The 21531-nt window shown below is 44.9% G+C and overlaps 1 protein-coding gene across 1 annotated transcript; it reads left to right on the forward strand.

Annotated features, from left to right (window-relative positions):
- The first annotated feature begins 13531 nt into the window (after positions 1–13531).
- H3-3A (H3.3 histone A) lies at positions 13532–19869 on the forward strand. The gene is made up of 4 exons (XM_071579675.1): positions 13532–13649; positions 15046–15200; positions 16958–17111; positions 19675–19869. The coding sequence occupies exons 2-4, from the start codon at positions 15073–15075 to the stop codon at positions 19801–19803; spliced, it is 411 nt and encodes a 136-aa protein (XP_071435776.1). The 5' UTR covers positions 13532–13649; positions 15046–15072; the 3' UTR covers positions 19804–19869.
- The last annotated feature ends 1662 nt before the right edge of the window (positions 19870–21531 follow it).

A 21531-nucleotide genomic window follows, 5' to 3' on the forward strand; every position in this document is an offset into this window, starting at 1 on the left:
TGAAACATATTTTATGAGAAATGTTATTCTCTTGATAAAACAATGATTACTCTCTGATTCTGCAGTGGTGTTTTAGACTTAGTTAATAAATCATACTTGCCACTTTTCATTTAGAAAGGATTTCACAGACATAATTAATTAAACCTGACAGTATCCTTGTGGGATAAGTAAGTACTCTGACTATTTAAATGGTGACACTCAGGCAAACTGGTTATACTACCTTCTCAAGTCAGTGGAAGGATCAAGACAAGAATTTAAAACTTCCTGCTATCCTGACATAATTTAAGAGATCAGACCATCCATGCTTTTTGTATTTCATCCTGGCATCCATGTGTGTGATGCCTGAGAAATTGCCTGTGATTATGTGGCCTGCAATATGCAGTGTGGGAGACCAGGCTATGATCTGCTTAAAATCTATTACTTGATTTAACATGGAACACAATTTTTTCAGTCTTTATATCTGGAACCATCAGATATGTAATTATCATAACACTGCTATTCATTCATTCATTCATTCATTCATTCATTCATTCATTCATTCACCCTTTTTGTTTCCTCCAGTATATTTCATTTTAATATTAGTATCAGTGCTTTGCAATGCTTTTTAACACTCTTTCAAGACCAAGATCACATTATGCAAGACAGTAATGAGGAAAGAGTAAGGAACTCGTTGGCCTTTGACTTCCAACCTGTACATGAAAGATGCCTGTGGGAGTGAAGAACACAAAACTAGTTGTTCACAAGGTGCCAAGATTAGCAAAGATGGACCAAAAGTTGCTCCGATAAGAAATCAACGTTTCTCACTTATAAAAATGGTCCTAAACACAGGCAAGAGAAAGGGTGAAAGACTTTACTAGAAGTATGGAACAGAAGTGTGTATGTTCCTTTTAGAATAGTCTAAGTGTGCAGAGATACTAACACAGGTAAATTTTGTCCACTGAGGTCACTTCCAGAATTTGAAAACATGTCTTTTAAGAGTGGTGTTTTTGTCTGCTAGGCAGTTAGTCGTGTACTATCATATATATGTGGAACTGGGTCATCTGGACATATTTTCTTTTACATTTTAATGGTAATCCAAAGGGTAAATTCCAGATAATATATTTCCAAGGCTTAAATGTGTTATATGCTTTTTTTTATTTGTACATGGAGGATCAGGACAGGATGAAAAGAAACCTGTGTGTGCATGTTCTTAGGACAATAACTAAGAGGTTGTATGACATGGGGCAACTTTTTTCAGATGCTATGACATCATATTGTTTGACAAAAATGTAACCGTAGTGAATCTAAGTTGATATTTGAAAGTGCAGGTTCCTGCCAAATGTCAATAGTCATCAGTGCAATGGGTAGAGACAGTGTATGAAGATACCTGATTCTGGGCTGAGAGCAAGTGGGGGAGAAATACAAATGTTACTTATACTACCCTTGTATTAATCCAATAGTCACTGTTAAATATATTTATTGTCTCACAGTGAATGCCTAGATATCAATATTCTACTAATTCTGTAATGAATAACTGCATTTTATTATACTTATAGCCAACAGTTGTTAGTTGTGCACATACTTAGAGATAATCAAGATTTTAAAATAATTCTAAAACTGATTTTACTCTCATATTGGTCCTTCTCGTGTTTAGTATCTTTGAATCCATCCTGTGCAGTGATACTTAAACTGTGAGTTCTTTCAGGGAAGGAACATGCCCTGCTCTGCACATATGTGTGTAATGAACCTGAGAAACTAAGATCCTTCTTTGTTTGGCCATAAGTGTCATCAGCACAATCAGCCTTGTTAGTGTTGTTAATAGTAATTTGAAATTTGGCAGCAATCATTTGAAATGAATTGGCTAATTAGACACCCAGGTAATATTGTAGAAGTTAATACTTTGGGTTCTAAGATTTCCCTAACCTTGTGTTTCCTCTCATTTTCTCCCCTGAATGCCCAGATTTGGTCTGTTCTGGTTGATTTTAGCTGAATGCAGCTGAAGAGTGGTGAACGGGTCAGTTATGGTGTACAGTATATTTTATTGTAAAACAATACCAAAAATAGGTCTCTGCCTCTTTACTTTTGCTCTCCCTGTAAAGAATTTTAACTGCTTTTAATGACAGTTTGCAGAGACACTGTGTTGAATCACTTAATCTCTGTGTGCAGACTGGTTCTAGTTTCCTAATTGGCACCTGTATGTTGGGCAACTTTGCTAAAATCCGAAGTTAAGAGTGAGCGTGTAGTACAAGATGTGTATTATATACATAGTATATCTCTGTTGGCTATCAGACTCCTAAACCCTGATGTTTTTAAGAAACAGGAGAGAGTGAACATTGCATGGCTTTGCAGTGTGAACTTTTCATCCCCTGTGACAGTTTGCAATAATTTGAAGCTCCTACACCAAAGTTATATTCTTGAAATGATCAGCGCAAGGCGAGGGGGAAAGATCAGGCATCCTCATTTATTTTTCAACTGAGATGAAAGTTCACTGGGAAATGTTCCTTACTATAACTGAAGTTGCATTTCCAGTAGTTGGGAGGAGCTCCCACATTACATTACCCCACCCACATCTGCTTGCTTTCGGTTTACCCGAGGAGATTCCACAAAGGAACTGAAGGGGGAAAGGAGTACAGCAACAAAAGGGAGAGCACATAGGACAGGTCTAAAAAGACAGGAACTTAAAGCAGAGTGCCTCAAATGGGTAAGCCCTCATTTTGAGTTATGTTCAGCAGAGATAACATGTGGGTAGCTGTCTGTGGCAGGCTGTTGGTGCTCATAAATCCTGATTAAAGCAGATTGTGCCACTGATCATCTGACCTTTGATAAAATGTTGTGAGTTGGATCCTCAGCTAGTGTACATTTTCAGAGTTCCATTGGCTTGAGGGAGAAACGTCATAAGTTAAGGATCCAGTCTGTAGTGCAGAGAGGCCTCATTCTTTGGGTGCTGGATTTGACATGGTTTCCTTTTGACTGGATCACGTAAGCCTCACTTAGTCAACATTCCTATAATAGTAATATTTGTCTCCATTTGTAGGGAGCTTACAGAGGACCTACAAATGAATAATAACAGATGCACATTTTTATTTGTTTCTCTTAAAAGAAATCATACAAATATTTTTGGGGGAAAATGCTTTGGGTTTTTTTGAGGTTTTGGGGTTTTTGTGTCCCTTTTAGTTCTATACAGTAAATTGAGTTGGAGAATACTGACATTATAGCATCACAGACATGTGTAGCTTCTTGTTTACTCCACATTGGAGTAATTTGCCTTTTTGTTTATACATCTTTTTGCACCCACGCAATTGAAATTAAATTGCTAGTATGATATTTAAGGAATGCTGCTGGTTGGACTCCCCTCCAGTGTTTCTTCTAATCCTTTCCAAAATAGAGGTAATTACGTGTCATCTATGAGGAATTTGTAATACAGCACACTATGCCCCTTGAGGATCTCTCTAAAGCCATATGTATGTGAGGCCTGGAAAAATCATGTCCTCACATGGTTATATTTCAACATGAGTAGGATACAGCTGTGCATTTGTTCCTTCATGTTCCTGTCTGGCTTGGGCTCTGGCCTAGAAGTGATGTTGGTGTCAGAATATGCCAGATTGGTTGTTTCTCAAAGCAGGGCTATGAAGAAGTCTTGCCAGTATGTGAAAGTCGCAGTTGGAAAATCTTCTTGATGATGGTTGTTTTGTTGGGCTTTTTTGTTTGGTGTTGGGGTTTTTGTTTTCTTTTTTTTTTCTTCCTGATGTTCTTTTGTATCAGGAAGTGACAGGAACATTTTGTCAGGAGAAGCCTTTGTGCCACTTGTACCATGTCTCAAGCCTGCAGAACTGTGCATGGCACTGACATGTGCTCACTTCTGGTTTGTGTGGGTGGCCCTTTGCCTGTAAAGGTTCTACAAGTGATCTCATGGTTATCATAACCAAGAATCTTAAATATCACAGATGTGACATGAGCAATCTTCCCGGCCCTCTGAGCCACATCCCAAACTTTAGGATGGCCAGACAGCCAGGTTGTTCTCAGTGAACCAAGGGAGAAGGGTGCAGTGTGCTTTCTGCAGGTGGGAAATGACAGCGGCTCCCAGGAATGCCAGCTCTCCATTGTGGGTCAGGGCCAGGCGGAAGGGTGTCACTTCAAGATGAAGTGTGTAATGTCAACTTCTGATAAATTACTCACTCTCGCAGTGGGGGATTTATCCTGCTTAAGCACAGCCCCTCTGTTGGATGTGGGACACATGGAAGCTGTGCCTGACAACCTTGTAGTTCGGGGCAAACAGGCTGGCAGCCTTTCCTGTGGTTCTTTGTTGCTGAGGTTTCAAGCGGTGCCACTTCTCTTCCTCTGTACTGAGATCCGTGCCCTGCAGTCCATGTTAAATCTGACTGATGTTCTCCACTTTAATTGCCCAGGCTGGGGCTTGTATTTTAACATCACTTGTACACTGCAAGTCATGGTGCCAAGACTTGGCATGCAAATAATAGTGAGTCCCCACGGAACATAAGATTTGCCAGAATCATGCAATGTTAGCACACGCTGAATTTGTGCATTCTCATCTACCTTCTGTTGCTTGTTTGTTTTGATGGGGTTTGAGTTGTTAGGGGATCAAGCTTGTGCCTGCAAACATAACTGCCTGACACTTTCTTTAGAATTCAAAACCAAAATATGAGATTTTGTTGTTATCACCTGTCTGCAGGGATTTGGGACTTTTAGTCAAAACTTCCCAAGCTCACTGTAAAACTTCAGAGGGAATTTTGTCAGCAACTAAGACATACAAGTCATACATGAAGAACTAGTGCTGCCTGACAAATCCTCATGCACCAATGATGACTGGAGCCCTTTAAGGCAGCTGGGCCCCATGAAAGTAGCTCTGCAGTACCCACAAAGAGACTGAGGCTTGTCAGGCACAGTTTGATCAGAAGGAAGAAGGAACTACCTATTGCTACAGTTCCTTTGCACCCTTGCTTCCGGCCCTCTTCTCTGGCACAAGAGATGTGTGGTCAGAGCGTGTTTGGGAGCCAGGAACTTCTAATTCTGGCTATAGACCCTTCTTCTCTGTGATGTGAAAGCAGCTATATGGGCATTTTTAAAGGATTGTTTTTTAAATAGCCTCTGATTGGGGCACCCACACCTGGGTATATAGTCAGAGGCACACTAGGCCAGATTTTCAGAAGTGGTGAATATCTGCAAATACTTTTATTCTCAGCTGGCATTGCAGATACTCAACATTGAGTAGTCAGGGCAAATTATTCTTTATTAGGCTTGAACAAGAATTGTGTTGCAGAAGTTTCTAAGCATTAGGAAACTAATGAGCAGCACTAATATGAAGCACTATTCTCAATAGCAACTGCAGTTTTCACACCAAGTTGTCTTGGGAGATGTGAATTTGAGAAGAGGAGGAGAAATGAAGACAAATAACCTAAAAATGTGGTACAGTAAAGTATAGTCTGCAGAGTGTGTAACTTATAAAGAATGTTGGAAAAATAGGAAGCTTTCATTTCTTTAAAAACTCCCAAAGCTCTGTAGTCCCCTAAGAGTGAAAATAGCTTCATGTTCTTTGCTGATGCTTTAAGACATAATGTCTGCTACTCCATCTTCTCTTTCCCTTTTCTGCTCTCAGGAGACCACTTTCTGCAGAAAGTGGGTTTTGAGATTTGGTAGTACTTGGTAAGAAAGATGGGACGTGTCAGAACACTTCACAGCTGTCTTCGACTCAGACCTCAGAACAGTATTTTCATTTCTGAGACCCTTCCTCGCCTGACTGTCACAAATGAGGCTTGTGAAGCATCAATGCCATTTCAAGACAATCTTACACTTTCATGAGGAAGAAGCAGATCTATTTTGAAAGCAAGCAGCCTACAGAATATTGTTCCAAATAAATTAAGATATTGGGTGTCATACCCAGTATTTTGGTCTGCTATTTGCTGTTGGAGCCTGAGTATGCTGGTCTGTGCTGTTTCCATTGTACCAAAGTGTGGCTGTTTCATTCTGCCTGCTCTCCCCAGGGCCCTCATGAAGAAGAGATTCATATCTCGTGAGATTACCCCACTGAGCAAAGCAATGAAATAAATAATATTACTCTTTTAGTTCTGTCAAGTAGAGTAGCTCACAGAACCTTTCGTGGCAGTGTCAGCATGGGCTGGATCCTCCATCAGTGCACAGAAAGGCATCCTTTACAAGAAAAACACTGCAAAATGAAGCCAATGTGAACCTAATAGGTGGTAGGAAAGAGTGAGCCTATTTCCCTCCTCCCTAATGCAAGCCTGCAGGGGGTTATTTTCCAGCTTGTGTGAGTCTTGGGGCAAATCATCACGCTGAAATTCTACAACGGGAGCTCAAAGTAAATCACTGTAGTAGTAGCAGGGATCTTATTTGGAACCAATTAGAGCTTGTGTTGGTTGTTTCTCCTTGGCAACTTTAATGAGTCTATCAAGCACTGGAAATAAAGGATTTTACAGTAGTCTCCATTAGGAGGAAATCCACAGGCTACCCAGTTCCTTCCATGGTACAATACAATGCTTCAAAAGACAGAAAAGGTTGTTATGATGACTTAGTCATGTGTGAAGAACCAGGAGAGCTAAAATGAGTTAAATAATTTTACTGTACTGTAACTTTAAGAAGAAATATTCCCCAGAACAATTGCTCTTCCCTGTACTGCAGAAAATCCTGCAAAAGCCCACTTGAAATGTGTCTGTCAACGCAAACTAACTCAAGAAGGTACAGTAAATTTCAGATTCTTGTATTATCATTATAGAGAATAAACTCCCTTTTCTTTTTACTTGTCTGCCAGTCCTTTCACCCAATGCCTTAGACATATTCTTATAATTAAATTTCACATCCTGTCTCTGAAATACATTATGACACTTGATCATACTTTATCTAAAAAATCACAGATACTCCTCGTAGTATCATAATTTCTAGTCTTTGGCAAGGCTGTACAATAACCTCACAATTATCTGTTGTACCCTATTCCCTATCTCGTGATAGGATTCAGTTTCTGTTTCAGTTAACCCTTTAGTGCACTGCAAACTGGGAGTATCTGTCTAAGAAAAATAACATGATACTGTCCTGAGAAATGGAAGAAGAAAAGGCATAAGCTCAGAGAAGTCGTTAAGAAGCTGAAGTTCTGCCAAGGAGAGGTTTGTGGCACATAGGGATATTTTTCATGTCATTTTTCCTTTATCATCCCCATACAATGAAACTAAAGAGAAATTGGTTGCCCAGTTATTAACCATGTGGATCATGACAAATTAAAACATAATATAAAATAGAGTACAACTGTTAAAAAACTGCCTTTCTGTTTAGGATTTTTATAGTGTCAGTATTAGAGGAATACAATATTTTTGGTGTAATATTGCAAGTCCTGTTTCCTCCTTAAGATAGTGGATTGTTGCATGCAAGTCCTTCAAAGCTGATAAGGAAAAATGAAAACTGGTTAAAGCTACAATGCATCATATGTACCTGGAACTGTTCTTAGCTCTGTATCAGGCAAATAAAGATATTTTTAACTTCCATTCTTTAAAAGGTAATTGACTTTTTTTTACTTTCTGTTAGGAAGTATATTAAAATATTAAGCATATTTAAAAGGCTATTATGAACAAACAAGCAAACAAGATTGGAATACAAGTGGAACTTCAGGATTTTATTATACAGGCTTTTTATTTTATCATTCTCTTTTTCTCACTCTTTACACCAGAAGAAACTCACTAGACCATGGAAAAGAAGGAATTAGTGCTATTTTATGTTCTTTCATGTTCTGTAGGACCTCATTAGAAGGATGAGAGATGAGTTCCAGCAGTGCATGTATGTTAATAATAGGCCATACAAATGAGATTATAGTAAGAAAATCCTGGATGATACACAGGGAATTAGAGCCAGGAGTCCATACAAAAAAGCAGGTGTGCGCTCAGTGAAACTTGGTAACTCTTTCCAGGAGAGGATCCACAAAGGTGGAGGCTTAGTCAAACTCATCAAGCCTCCTAAAAATTAGTGGTAGTCCAAAAAGAGAATCAAAATCCAGGAATCCTGAATCTTCTTCTATGAGCTATTGTAGACTTATTTTCACTCTTTTAGAAGAGAAGAATCTCTTTTTCTTGGAGGAAAAAACCCCAGATTTGCTCCTTGGATTATGAGACATTATAGAAACGCAGTTTGTCTCCAAAATAGATTGTTCTGAATCACCTGCACAAAGTGTGAAAAGAACTACCTTTGTCAGGACTGATAATTTTGCATTTTAAAGTAGCTGTCTCTTTTAAGCCTTCCTGAAGAACCCACAAACTCCAATATTTTTTTCATGTAGCACATGTACTCTCCTCATTACAGCGGGACTTTCCTGAGGGATCAGTGTTAAGGGAGACACTTCATCATGAGTGTAAACTGAAGATTATGTATCGTCCATTGAAGTTCTTGGAACCTGAGAGTTGCTTAAAAGTAAACATATATTAAAGGGCTTTCTTTAAACAATGGGGCTGTAATGTCTGATATATGTGAAGTATTTCAGAGAACTGCAAAAGGCAAAACACACGATTTAAAAGACACAATAAAAGTGAGGGGAAAGCTGTGTCTATTATGTAACTTCTTATCTGTATTTCCAGTAGGTGCCAATCTCTGAAGATAGGTGTACTATACAGTTGCTAGTTTTGCCCAGGGTATTTTGGTCTCTATTCACAGAGTATAAATATTCCAGAGCATAGGTATGTGTCCTTCATGATGTAATAGGCAACCCCTCATATCAAACAACTGCACATTACAATGTTGTAGCAACTATTACAATGCTATAATTGCTGTGGTGTGCAAATTCATGACATAGAAAGGTTCAAAACAAATACTAATAGAAAGCTGTTAACACAGAGACAAAATTATTGAAAATAATTTTGAAATTTTAGATGACTTGTACTTTCCTTAACAAGTGCCAATGATTCACACCCCTAGAAACTTTCTAGTAAAAACACTGGAAAAGGTGTATTTTCAATTTTTATGCAGATGATTATTTAAGAATACATTTAAATCTGCAGGAAAATTTACCATTAATACAAGTTAAGGCTGCGAATATTTTAATTGTCAGAATACATATTAAGAGGAGAATAGTTTTAAAGCTTGTGAGCATTTTGTACTGACATTTTACTTTAATATTCAGAAGAAGTTGTAAGTATACAGCAGCCACAATCAGAAACTGGGTGGCAGGCCTGCCAGAACTGGAGTGAGGATGAAGTAACACAGTCCAGTGTTTTTTAAGGATGAAATTGAAATTGGCTAGGAAAGGCTGTCCAGCCTGGGAGCTGCAGAAGGAAACACAGCAGGTATGGGATTGGGGCTGGCTGAAAACCTAGGGGAAGGTGGGGACCATTTGGCATCAGAATCAAGATGATGAAACATAGGGATAAGAACAAAAAGAAAGGAAAAATGCAATTGTCTGAGCAAATATGTTGAATCAAGGAGGTGCACAGGGAATACAAAATCCTAAAATAGCCCTCAGGCTGGGAGCTAGGGCAGGGAATAGTTGAGGACATGCAGATCTGGAGTGCAAAAAGTGGTTGGAGGTTTGATGAGTCAGAGAAGAGAGATGGATGTGATTGAGAAATGGAAAGGAGAATTGGGTCTGGGAGGAGATGCATGAAAGTAGGAGTTGGGTGAAGGCTGTAGATAAATAAAGGTAGTCTTATAGTCCTTCCCTCACAGAAATGTCTGAGTAGCTTTTTACATAAAATTAATAACAATCCCCACTTTCACTGGGTAATAGAGAGGACCTTTATCTGTTGAGATGGAACTAGACTAAGTAATTTGAATGTTTAGTTTGTGCTTTGGGTGGGATAGGAAAGAAACATTTTTTCTTTGATCAAGGACCATTTGGAGCTGGTGACAAACTGTGAATGTCTCTTGCAGTGGAAAACCTTTTTCAAATCATTCTCAAAGATACATGCAGTTTTGCTTAAAAACAATCATACTCTGGACTCACTTTTTTTTTGGTCCAGGTAACCTCAAAAAAAAGGCAAATTTATCTGTTCTGATGTGTTTTGTTCTGGAGTTTGTAATCTGTGCTGTTGCAAAGCTGTTTGTAGATCTTCCTGTAGGCTGTGTTATTACTGGAGCTCATCTGGTAGCTCTTTGGCCAACAGGGCCAGTGTATTACACCAGCTTTGAAAGCTGACTAGAAGTTATTTGCAAAGGACTTGAGCTTGAAGCCTTAGTTCCAAAGCAACAATGTAGAGGGTTTTGTGGTTGCATTGTTTTTTTTTGTTTTCTGTAACAATTTTGAAACAGTGTTTTCAACTTGATATAATAAGTAGCAACTAATCCAGCCTGATGGGAAACGTGTCTGTCTTCTTCTGCCCAGAGTCTCTTGGGCAAAGTGAGTGTTTCCCAACAAGGGAAAGGTGAAAGAGAGTATTTTGGAAAATGTCTGCTACTTGGACAGGCAAAATAAGTATGAGCTGTGGAAATCTGCCTCTTTTTTTTTTTTTTTTTTCCGAATGAGGGCTGTGTACATTCTGAGCAAGGTGCTAAATACATCTCTGACAACTTCTAATTTAAATATTCCTCTTTTCTATCCATTATCACTTGAGTCTTCTTTGGCTCCAATCTGCACCAGCTGTTTTCCACCCTAATCTGATTTCCCGCAGCAATCTGGACATTCGAAACAGCGGTGGTTACACTGGGTGAGGATGAAGTGCTGCAGTTGTCCTTGGCATGTTATTGTCGGTTAAACCAGTGGAATCTCATTAGGTTAGATTCCTTCACGGCCGCTTATGGACGCCTAAGGGTGGAAGATGCCTGTGGTCTGCAGAGATAAAGGCCTTCGGAAAGGAGGAGCAAACGCTTATCAGTGCTGCCAGTGAAAGACGAACGTCTGGAGTCCTTTGAGAGCTGGGCCAGCTCTTTCTGCACCGTCGTGTGGACACAAATGGCATTTGTGGCAAAGCTCAAAGGGCTGCTCCAGCGTCGCACCTGTACCTGCAGCCCTGGAAAAGCACAGGTTTAATGGCATTAATCAGCGAGAATGAAACGAGGGTGCAAAACCTGACAATACTGGAATAGTTTTTCCTTCTCGGGACTTTCCGCGCTCTCCGTGCGGGCGGTGGGCAGGCTCTACGCCGTAGTCCTGCCTGAGGTGTTTCGGACGCGTTTTGACCCATACAGGGCTGCCAGCGGCAGGGCGGGAGCGGTGTCAGGAGACAGGAAGGCTCTGTCGGCCCCAGCTTCCCGGAGGAAAACAGCGGCTGGCTGCGGGCGGGGGCAGCTCCGGGGCCGGGACAGCCCTGCGCCCCTCCCCGCTGGCGTCATGGAATTCCATCGCGCTGCCGCCAATGGCGGCGGGGCCGCGGCTGTGCCACCCGCGGCAGCCCCGGCCGGGGGAGCCGCTCCGCCCGCTGACCTCGGCTCTGCCCGCCGACCTCGGCTCTGCCCGCCGGCACACCGAGGAGAAGGACGGGGGAAGCAGCCGGGAAGCGCAGGGCGAAAGCTACCAGGCACAATCCCTGGGTTGTTAACCTCTGGGCAGCTTCTTGCAGCTGGGAACTACAGTGCTTGCGGCTTTCAACTTTTCCAGCTGCTCGTCATATGACGTGTGTTTTATGTCGGGAATTGATGCCAGTTTCGTTGCTTGGCTTTTAGAGTTTGCAGAGCATTGGCACATAGTCTGTCGTGTAATACTGTACAGCTCTGAGTTCTTGTTCCGGCTGTCAGTAAGGTGCTGTTCTCTTATAAAATACCATCAATAGAAAAATCGCTCCAGTAGTAATTCTGTAAGTATAAAGAATATGCTTTGTGGTTTCTTTTTCCTGACAGTCACCTCTCAGAAGCTCACAGTAGGGTCAGAGGTGTGTCTGGTATATCTACTTCAGGCCATATAGTGCAGCCCGTTGTATTTGTCTGAGTACCAAAGCAGACTGTATCTCTATTAGCAGAGTGTTCTGCCCATGATAACACTCTCTCCCTTGTCACGTTTGGTTAGCCCCAAGTGAATTTCTCTGCTCACATGGCTAAACTATTTCTGCTGCTGAAGGTAACTTGCGTGTCTCCACACGGAACTGTATTACATCATCATGCATAATAAAGATTTTGCAAATCAAATCCTGCTCCTTCTAATGCTTAAATGACAGACAAGATGGTGGCACCAGTTTGTGTGAGTAGAGAATCTGACTGTGGAGTTGAAATGTGGTTAAGAAAATTGCAAGTGACTGTTCAGTTGTATTAGAATGCAGGTTTCTTTCCTACAGGGCATTTAGATTCTGACGTTAACAGAAAATAAAGTAAGAGCAAATTTTCTCATTAAACAACATGGCAGCTGATACAACTGGTTTGGATCTGTTGGTGACGACACTGCTAAACTTGCAGTTGTTTTTCTAATAACTGCATTTCAAACTTGGAACACTTTGACAGCCCTGATGCGGGGAATGGGGCTCCTCTTCCTTCCTAAGCAGCAGTTTCCAGTGTGAACCATAATGGCTTCAGTGTGTTTTTGAGTCAGAAGAAATGCCAGCAGTCCTCTCCTGATGCTCAGCTCTCATTTTGCAGGAGTATGGCACTTCCATAGTGGAACCTTGCTAGGTGGGCTTTAGTAGGCCAGTTTACAGGGAGAATTTTTCTGCATTGTTTTTATGTAAAGAAAAACCAACAGAATCAATTAAGTTGGAAAAGACCTCCTGCATCATCAAATTCAACGTATGACTGAACACCAGCTCCTCAGCTAGACCATGGATGGCACTTAAGTGCCATGTCCAGTCTTTCCTTAAACACCTCCAGAGATGGTGACTCCACCAGCTACCTGGGCAGCCTATTACAATGTCTAATCACCCTTTCTGTGAAGATATTCTGTCTAATGTCCAATGTAAACCTCCCCTGGCACAGCTTGAGGCTTTGTCCTCTTGTCCTGTCACTAGTTACCAGGGAGAGACACTGCCCCAGAGCTGGCTACCTTTCAGGTAGTTGTAGAGAGTGCTAAGGTCACCCTTGAGCCTCCTCTTCTCCAGGAGCAACTCCAGCCCCCTCAGCCACTTCTAGTAAGACCTGTGCTCCAGACCCTTCACCACCTTTGTTCCCCCTCTCTGAACACACTCCAGCACCTCAATATCTTTCCTGATCTGAGGGGCCCAGAAGTGGACACAGCACTCGAGATGTGGCCTCAACAGCGCTGAGCATAGGGGGAAAATCACTTCCCTAGTCCTGCTGGCCGCACAGTGAACCCCAAAACCCCCCAACCCCCCCTCAAAACCCAGCAGGGAAGTGATGGGGTCTCTTGTACTTTGGTGGGGGTAAGAGCCAGGCCTAGCTGGCTGCCGGCGGGTGCGGCTGGCGGGGTCCGGGCGGGCCGAACCGGGGGGCTGGGGCTGCCGTCCCGGGGTGTCCCGGGGCGCTCCCACCCCGCGGGAAGGGGACACGGGGGACAGGGAATCCCCTCGCGCGCGCGGCGTGTCTTTTGTGTTTGTACACACGGGGAGGGGCGTGGCGGGGGGCGTGGCCGCGCCTTCCCTCCATTGTGCGCCATTGGCTGGCGGGCACGCGGGGCGGGGCCGGGCGCGCGCCGGCCCTCCCGAGGCAGCCATCTTTCAATTGTGCTCAGAGCCGCCGCCAGCAGCAGCCGCAGCAGCTCCGGCTCCTCCTGCGCCCGCCCGCTCGCCCGCCCTCCATCCCTCCCTCCTTCCCTCCCGCACGCCAGCCGCGCTCGCCCAGCGGACGGGGTAAGTCTGGCGCCGCGCCCGCGGCCCCCCGCGCCCCGCCACCCCTCGCCGGCCTCCCCCGACCCTCCCCACAAACTTTTGGGGGGCTCGGGAGGCGGCAGCAGTCCCGGTCCCCCCTCGCCGCGCCGCCTTCCCGGCGCAGCCCGAGCGGCTCCCTCCGCCGGCACCCCCGGCCCCGCTTCGCGCCGTCGTTGCCCCCCTCTGCTCCCCTCGCCCCCGTCGAGACCCCCGCCAGCCTCCTCCCCAGCCCCTCAGCTGCCTCCTGAGCCCGGCAGCCCCCGGATCGGGGCTGGGAAGCGGCCGCAAAGAGGAGCCGCTCGCCAGCCCAGGGTAACTCTCCTGCCTTCCTTCCCCTGCTCCCCACAGTTGTTGCTCAGCTTCACCATCTTGTCTCTTTTCTCTGGTCACCGACCATATTTTTTTTCCTATTGCATAAAAAACAATAAAAAGGGAAAGAAATTCGCCGAAGGAACGACCCAAACGCAACACAATTTTTTGGTTTTCGAGTGCAAACTTTTCCGCTGCCTCCCCCTGCATCTGCACCCGCATGGTTTGAGTTCTGGCGATATTTTTGGCGTTATTTTTCGCAATTTATTTTTTCCTCCTTTGCAAAAGGACTAGGGCTGCATTTCGTGATTGTTTCCATTTTGTTCTGGCTCTGGGAGCTGAGTTTGCCTGTGAGAGGCGCTTGGGAGCGAGGCAGCTCTCGGGGAAGCACTTACACAGAAAGAGAAAGACTGGCACCCACAAAACAACCCCCCGAAAAACAAAGTTTGTTGCTTTCTCGCACTTTATCCGGCCTCGTTCCTTTTCGCACGATAACCGCGGGGCCGCGGGCGGCCGCGGGCGGGTCGGGCGGCGCGGCGGGTCGGGCGGGAGCCCGGGAGGGCCGGCGGGGCTGCCGCTCCCCCGCTCCGCACTTTCCGCGCGGGTTTTGCGGCGGGTGGGAGCGGCGGGTCCGTGCCAGCCCCCCGATGTTTGCCGGGCGGTATTTGCAAACACTTGGCAGGTGACGGGCGGCCGGCGGGGGGAGGCGACAGCCGCCTCTCTCCGCGCCTGCTGCCGCGCGGCTCGCTCGGCTCCAGCCGCCGCCGCCTCGGTATTGAATTCGTGGGCAGAAAAGCTGTATTTTAATATTCCGCGATCGGCAGGCGTTTAATTTATAATTTTTCCTTTTCTGGTGTGTGTGTGGCTGCCTTTTTTTTTTTTTTTTCTTTTCGCTTGTGTGCCGGCGGCGTTCGGCGGGCTCGGGGCTCGCCGGGCAGGGCGCGTTGCGCGGGACGGGGGCAGCGCTGCCGCCCGCCCGGGGGCAGGTGCCGCGGGGCCCGCACGCTGAGCGGGGCCACCCCCCACCCCCCCCACCGTCTCTCCTCTGTCCCCACGTCCCCTCCGGCAGGTGTAAGGCAGCGACGTCGGCAGGAGCATGGCCCGTACCAAGCAGACCGCCCGCAAGTCCACCGGCGGGAAGGCGCCCCGCAAGCAGCTCGCCACCAAAGCCGCCCGCAAGAGCGCGCCCTCCACTGGCGGGGTGAAGAAGCCGCATCGCTACAGGTAACGCAGCGCCGCGCAGAGGCGGCGGCGGCCGGTACCGGGAGCACCATCACACCCCCCCCCCCCCCCACGGCCAAAATCCCTCCTTTCGCCCCTCCTGCGGGGTCGCGGGGTGGGGGTCACTTCTCCCCGCCCCCGCCGCGCTCCCTCCGCGCCCGCTCCCCGGGGCCGCCCGCGGACCGGCAAAATAACCAGAAAAAAAACCCCAGGCACTGGTCTCCGCCTGCCGCAAAAATAAGCAGAAAATCCCAGGGCAGCGCCGACCCCCGGCGTTTACCATCAGCCCCTTTCCGGGCGTTGCGGTGCTGGTTGCCTACAAAACCGACACCCCCGCCGCGCCCCTCGCGGCGAGCGTGGCTAGGCGTGGGTTTTTAAAATTTTTTATAATTTCGTGCTTGGTGTTTCGAGGCCGCTGCGGGGCCGCGCCGCCAAGTTTATTGTTGCGGTGCGGGCTCCGGGCGCGGGGCCGCCGCGGCGCGGGGGCCCTGCGGGGCCGGCAGTGGCCGCCAGGGGGCGCCGCGCGCCCGCGGATGCGCCGGGACCGCCGCGCTCCCGAAAGCCGTGCGTGGGAACGGGGAACGGGAGCGGCGGGCGGGCTGTCACACTGCCCCTCCGATCCTGGGGCTTCCCAGCCCCTGCTCCGTGCAGAACGGACACAGTTGTGCTGCAGCTTTGGAGGGTGGTTTGACGCTAGGTTTGCATGTTCCGTAGGGAAAACATGGATCGGGAAGAAGTAGGTTTGAAATAGCGAACTTTAATGTGAGAGAGGGGATCTTATCAGTGTATAGAGCTATCTGAAGGGAGGGTGTCAAGAGGATGGAGCCAGGCTCTGCTCGGTGGTGCCAACTAATATGACAGGAGGCAATGAGGAGAAACTGATGCACAGGAATTACCACCTGAACATGGGGAAGAACTTTACTGTGAGGGTGACTGAATACTGGAACAGGACATGGAGTCTCCTTCCTTGGAGATATTCAAAAGCCTTCTGGACACAATCCTGAGAAATCAGCTCTGGGGAGACGCTGCTTGAGCAGGGAGGTTGGGCCAGATGACCCACTGGGGCCCCTTCCTACCTGGGGTCCCTTCTGTTGCTGTAGGTGTGAATCAGAATTAATCCATTGGGGAAAAGATAATTAAGCAGGGAAATACAAAGCTTACACAGAAATAAATGTGGTATTAATTTCACAGATGGACTTTGTGTCTGCAACAGTATGTTGTTAATCTGAATTTGTCATTCTCACACCAAGACTTAACACAAGGAAATATGTTGGGTACTTTGTACTGGTAGCACAACACAGAATATAAATGTTGTTAGTTTAGTTAATATTGACAGTAGGGAAGAAGAATGACATTTCCCTAAAACCCATTCTTGCTGTCCAGCTAATCCCTGGGAGGGTACCTGTGGTACAGCTGAGCTCAGGGCAGCTTTGCTGTTTGCCACATCTGTGCTGAGCTGTGTTGGTGCCAGCCAGTGTGTGCTGTCCACCTCTTGGTGAAGTCAGGCCTCGAGGGCCTCATGAGTTTACCTGACCTGGGGGGTCCCCGTTGAGCCCAGTGGAAGTTGGCATAGATTTATAGTGAAAGAATAGTGGCCTTTTGACGGTGAAACTGGTAAATGCTGGGACTCTGCTAGGGAAAAATAAGTGTATGGTGCTTAGTTTCATCTCGATGATGAACCCATATTTTTAAGGTGATGCAGAATATGTTTTGAATACTGATTATTTCCTTTTTTTCCAATTATTATTGAATTTTAAAAGGCCGGGTACTGTGGCTCTTCGTGAAATCAGGCGCTATCAAAAGTCCACCGAACTTTTGATCCGCAAACTTCCCTTCCAGCGTCTGGTGCGTGAAATTGCTCAGGACTTCAAGACAGATCTGCGCTTCCAGAGCGCTGCCATCGGTGCTTTGCAGGTGAGCCGTGCCGAGGGGCGGCACAGGGGGTGGCTCCGGGGGCGGCTCCGGGGGCAGAGTCAGCGCTGGAAGTGCCATCACTGCCAGGCATCCCCCGAGGCCCCCAGACCTGGGGCTGGCGGTGCGGGGGGCTCCGCCTCCCACCCCCATTGGCCAGGCTGTTTCCAGGGTTAGTCCTGGCTCTGCCTGATTGGTGGGCTGTCCTGGTGGGCGGGGCTGATGCGGGGTTGGGGTGCTCACCTCAGCCTTCCCTTGCTCGGAGGGTACCTGATGATGCCTGTGGGTACCATAGGCTAAAATATTGCAGTGACTGATTAGCAGCTCCTTACAAAGGCTATAAATGTGTTTTTGTGGTGCGCTGCTGTGGTTTGTTTTTTTAAGCAGTGCCCACCCCTCTAATAGTTAGAGCAGTCCATCTTATTAAGAAGGATGTGTTTCCTCCATCCTTGAGCTTTGCTAGAGGCTTTGCCTTTGAAAGCTCTTCAGTCTTAGAGGAAAGTGTCATGTAAAGCTCGTTCTAGTTGTCTTATCGGAAGACCTGGTGTCCTCAAATACTCTCTAAAGAAAAGCAGCTGGGTAGGCCACATCTAAACACAGTTAGGGAAATAGGTGCTTTTGTATGATGTAGTTTAAGCTAAACTCATTTTTAATTAGTTATATAACTTATTTAGACTACAAAGAAACTGAAGTACTAATTGCTTTTTCTGGCCCAAATTCCGGAATATAAGTTAGGACCTCCACAAGACTCAGTTCGTATCATGGGAATGTTTCCCTCTCGTGATAAAAAGGCACTCCTGAGGAAAGATAAGTCTTTACTGTTCTTTTAGCTGTTGAAAGATTGTTCCAGAACCTATCTGTAATTGTAGACTGTCTGACATACAGGCAAAATGGTCTCTTTCTAGTTAATGACTTCCACTTGATAAAGGGCCAAGACATATGCCATGAGATCCCATAAACTTGAACACATGCTTGGCTTCAAAAGGTGGCTCTGTGTTTGCAGAGTTGCTGCTTTTGCTTTTAATTATTCTGCATGGCAGTTCTTAAATCCTGAGGTTTATCTTTGTGTCTTTTTATCTAGAACTGCTTTTTTAAATTTAGTAGTTAGTGCAGTTTCAGAAGGTTGGTTTGAACAGTCCTGCTTTTGCATTAAGGAGTTGTTGGTATAGGACTTCTTCACGTACTATTCCTAGTGCCTCCTGCTTGCAAACAAACCCCTCCAAAAACACAACCCCCAAAACTTTTAACCCCTTGGGTACCATATTGCTTGTTACCAGAATGGCTTACTTGGCCAAGTGCTTTAACTTTTCACTAGTGATTTTAACAAAATTTTGTTAGTGCTATTTATATCCCCCTGCATGTGAAATGACTTAGTAATGCTACAGTCCACATGTGCTGGAGTAAATATTTTTTCTTATTAGATAATCCTATGTTTTTAAACAGTATCTTTGAACCCAGTAAGTTGATTTTAGCAGTTCTTTGTAATGAAGTGGTTCACATCAATTGTTGTCTTCCATGTATTCTAGAAAGGGTGACCTCAGCATCCTTTCTGTAAGTGACCCCTGTCATTCCTGCCTTCTCACGGCTGTTTGCTGTGTCCTGGTCTGACACTGGCATGCTAAGGTGCTTCCTAGGAGTTTGATTCTGTGTCAGCCCAACAGTGTGTAAACAGTTACCATTGCTGTGCTGGACTTCTCAGCAGCAAACTTAACGTGAGTCGGAATAATTAGGTCCAACTGTCTCACTTGGAATCCTGTCTGCAGCTTTTCAGTAACAGGGTCACAGTTGTGGTTTTCCCAGGATAGGGCTTTTTGTACTCCCAGGTGCTGACCCCCTGAGTCTCACAGATGTGAGGTGAGAATCTTCTGTGATAGTGGGGACCTGTGCTGTGTCCCCAAAAAGGCAGGAAAAAATTACAGGAGTAGGACAAGTGTCTAATGGTACTTCTTGGACTGTGGTCCTATTTTTGGTGGTTCAAGGAGTTCCTGAGCTAAAGGAGTGGTTCTCTTATTTCCGGTAAATCTCAGTTCATTTTTTTTCGGCTAATTTTTGACTTTTAATTAAGCCAACTCTTCTGTACCCTGTGGCCAGGAGCTCTGTGCCCAAACCGTGGTCTAAAGGAATACCTGCTCTTCTGCCTAACACCTGCCAGTTTCACCTGATGCTCAGTAACTCTTGCTCAGGAAGAGGCAGCAAACAAGTCACTCAAGTAGTGTAGCCTCGCCTTTGAAAAGAGAATTTCCTAAACAAACTAACCCTTTGATAAGATAACCCCTTCCTTATCTTGTGAGAGTCCCATCAGAATATTTGTTCAGTTGTGTTCTGGAGGATGTCTTTACCAAGTTGCAGCAGTACACTGCTTTGACATACAGTATTATTTGGTGGTTTATAAGAAAATGGAGGCTTTCAGTTTTTGAAAATCTAAAACTTTTGATGTTTGTGAGTAATAAAGATAGAAACCTAAACGTAATGCCATGTTACATTGTGCTTTTAATTCCTAACTACAGTTTTTTTACTTTAGCTCTCAGAGTGTGAAAGTGTTCTTAACTCTTCTCTTCCACACTAGGAGGCAAGTGAAGCCTACTTGGTTGGCCTGTTTGAAGACACCAACCTGTGTGCTATCCATGCCAAACGTGTCACAATCATGCCAAAAGATATCCAGCTAGCACGCCGCATACGCGGGGAGCGCGCCTAAATGCACCACGATGGGGTTGTCACTCTCGAAGCAAAATCTTCTTCCTGTTATTGGTAGTAATGAACGTTAGATATTTTTTCCATGGGGTTAAAAGGTACCTTAAGTATATGGTTGCAAGTGGAAAAATAGGGGACAGAATTGGGTATTGGCAAGTTTTCTTTCCATTTTCATTTGTGTGTGGATTTTTAATATAAATAAGGGGACATAAAACAATCAATGCGGTCAAAAAAAATAAAAAGAAAAAGAATTGTTGAAACTTGTTCACCAAAACAACTTTATAAAGAAAAAAAAAGAATTATAAATAAACCTGTCAAATTTTTCTGGACAATGCCAGCATTTGGATTTTTTTAAACAAGTAAATTTCTTATCAATGGCAACTAAATGGTGTTTGTAGCATTTTTATCATACAGTAGATTCCATCCATTCACTATACTTTTCTAACTGAGTTGTCCTACATGCAAGTACATGTTTTTAATGTTGTCTGTCTTCTGTGCTGTTCCTGTAAGTTTGCTATTAAAATACATTAAATGATGCTTGCTTTTAGTCTTGATTTTTAAATATTACACATGGGTTATGTTGGTTAAAAAATAAACAGCCTTTGCTTCCATTTTGCTCTTCAATGCGTGGCCTAAATGCTGAGGGCAGATCTAGGAAACGCTGGGGACACTACCTTGGCTGATGTCCTGTATATGTGAGGGGTTTTTAAGGGTGTAAAATTTCTGTCTGCTCCACATGAAAGCAAAATTGGTGAGTATAGTACCACACAGAGCGTGGAGAGGAACTGAGCACTCTGGCTAAGCTACAGTGCTAAGAAAAAGCAGTTTGTTGCTCTTTAGATTGCTTTCTTACTTGACCTAATGATGAGTTTGGAAGTCTTTGTGATTTTCATGGGGTTTTAGTATGGTGTAAGTGGGGGAGTGTGGTGCTGTTGGGTTTTCTGGTGTGTTTGGGGGGTTGGGGATTTCATTTTTCCTGGGTGTATTTTTGTTGGGTTTTTTTCTTAACCCTTTTGCACTCTGCTACTTAGTTTCTTGATTTGTAGATGTTCACTTCTTGGTTGACTACCTTTCTGTTTCAGTCACACCCTCTGACATTTTTGAGAGCTTGTCCACATGTGATTAGTTTCGTTTTGTACGCTTCAATCAAAAAGACACTTTTGTACCATTTTTGCTAGGTAAAATTCTTCATAGTAACAACAACAGCAAGATCATACTTTTAAAACTTACTGTTTTCTTTTATATTCCCCGACAACTGCTGATGAAAGTTCACATGTAGAAATTTACTGCTGAAATTATGCCCTGTGAAAACTTGGTTTTGAATTTTCCCTCTCAAACTTGTTTAAGGATTCTGATGGACCAGTCTGGAAATGAGTTGTGTGCTGTACTTCTTGGTAGCCCTTGCAGATAATGAAATGAGTTCCACAGAAAATACACAGGCAGTGAACAGATTTCACCTCTGTGCTAACACTCCTGCAGCCTTATTTGCTGCTGAATTCCTTCAAGAGGTTTGGAGTGAGCTTTAAACACGAGTGAATTTGTCTGAAGATTTCCAAAGAGGACTAATAGAGATATTATCTGCTTTGGTATCTTGAACACAGAGCCAAAAATTACAGAATAAATCACATTATTCAGAACTTGCTCAGCTTTAGTAATGCATGCTGTCTGCCAGGGTTGTGCAAAGTAAAGTCTATTTAAACGGAGTAGCTTGTCACAGAGAAGACTTAATGCT

Source organism: Pithys albifrons, chromosome 2 (genome assembly GCF_047495875.1).
Source record: "Pithys albifrons albifrons isolate INPA30051 chromosome 2, PitAlb_v1, whole genome shotgun sequence".
In the NCBI taxonomy this organism is placed as follows: Eukaryota; Metazoa; Chordata; class Aves; order Passeriformes; family Thamnophilidae; genus Pithys; species Pithys albifrons.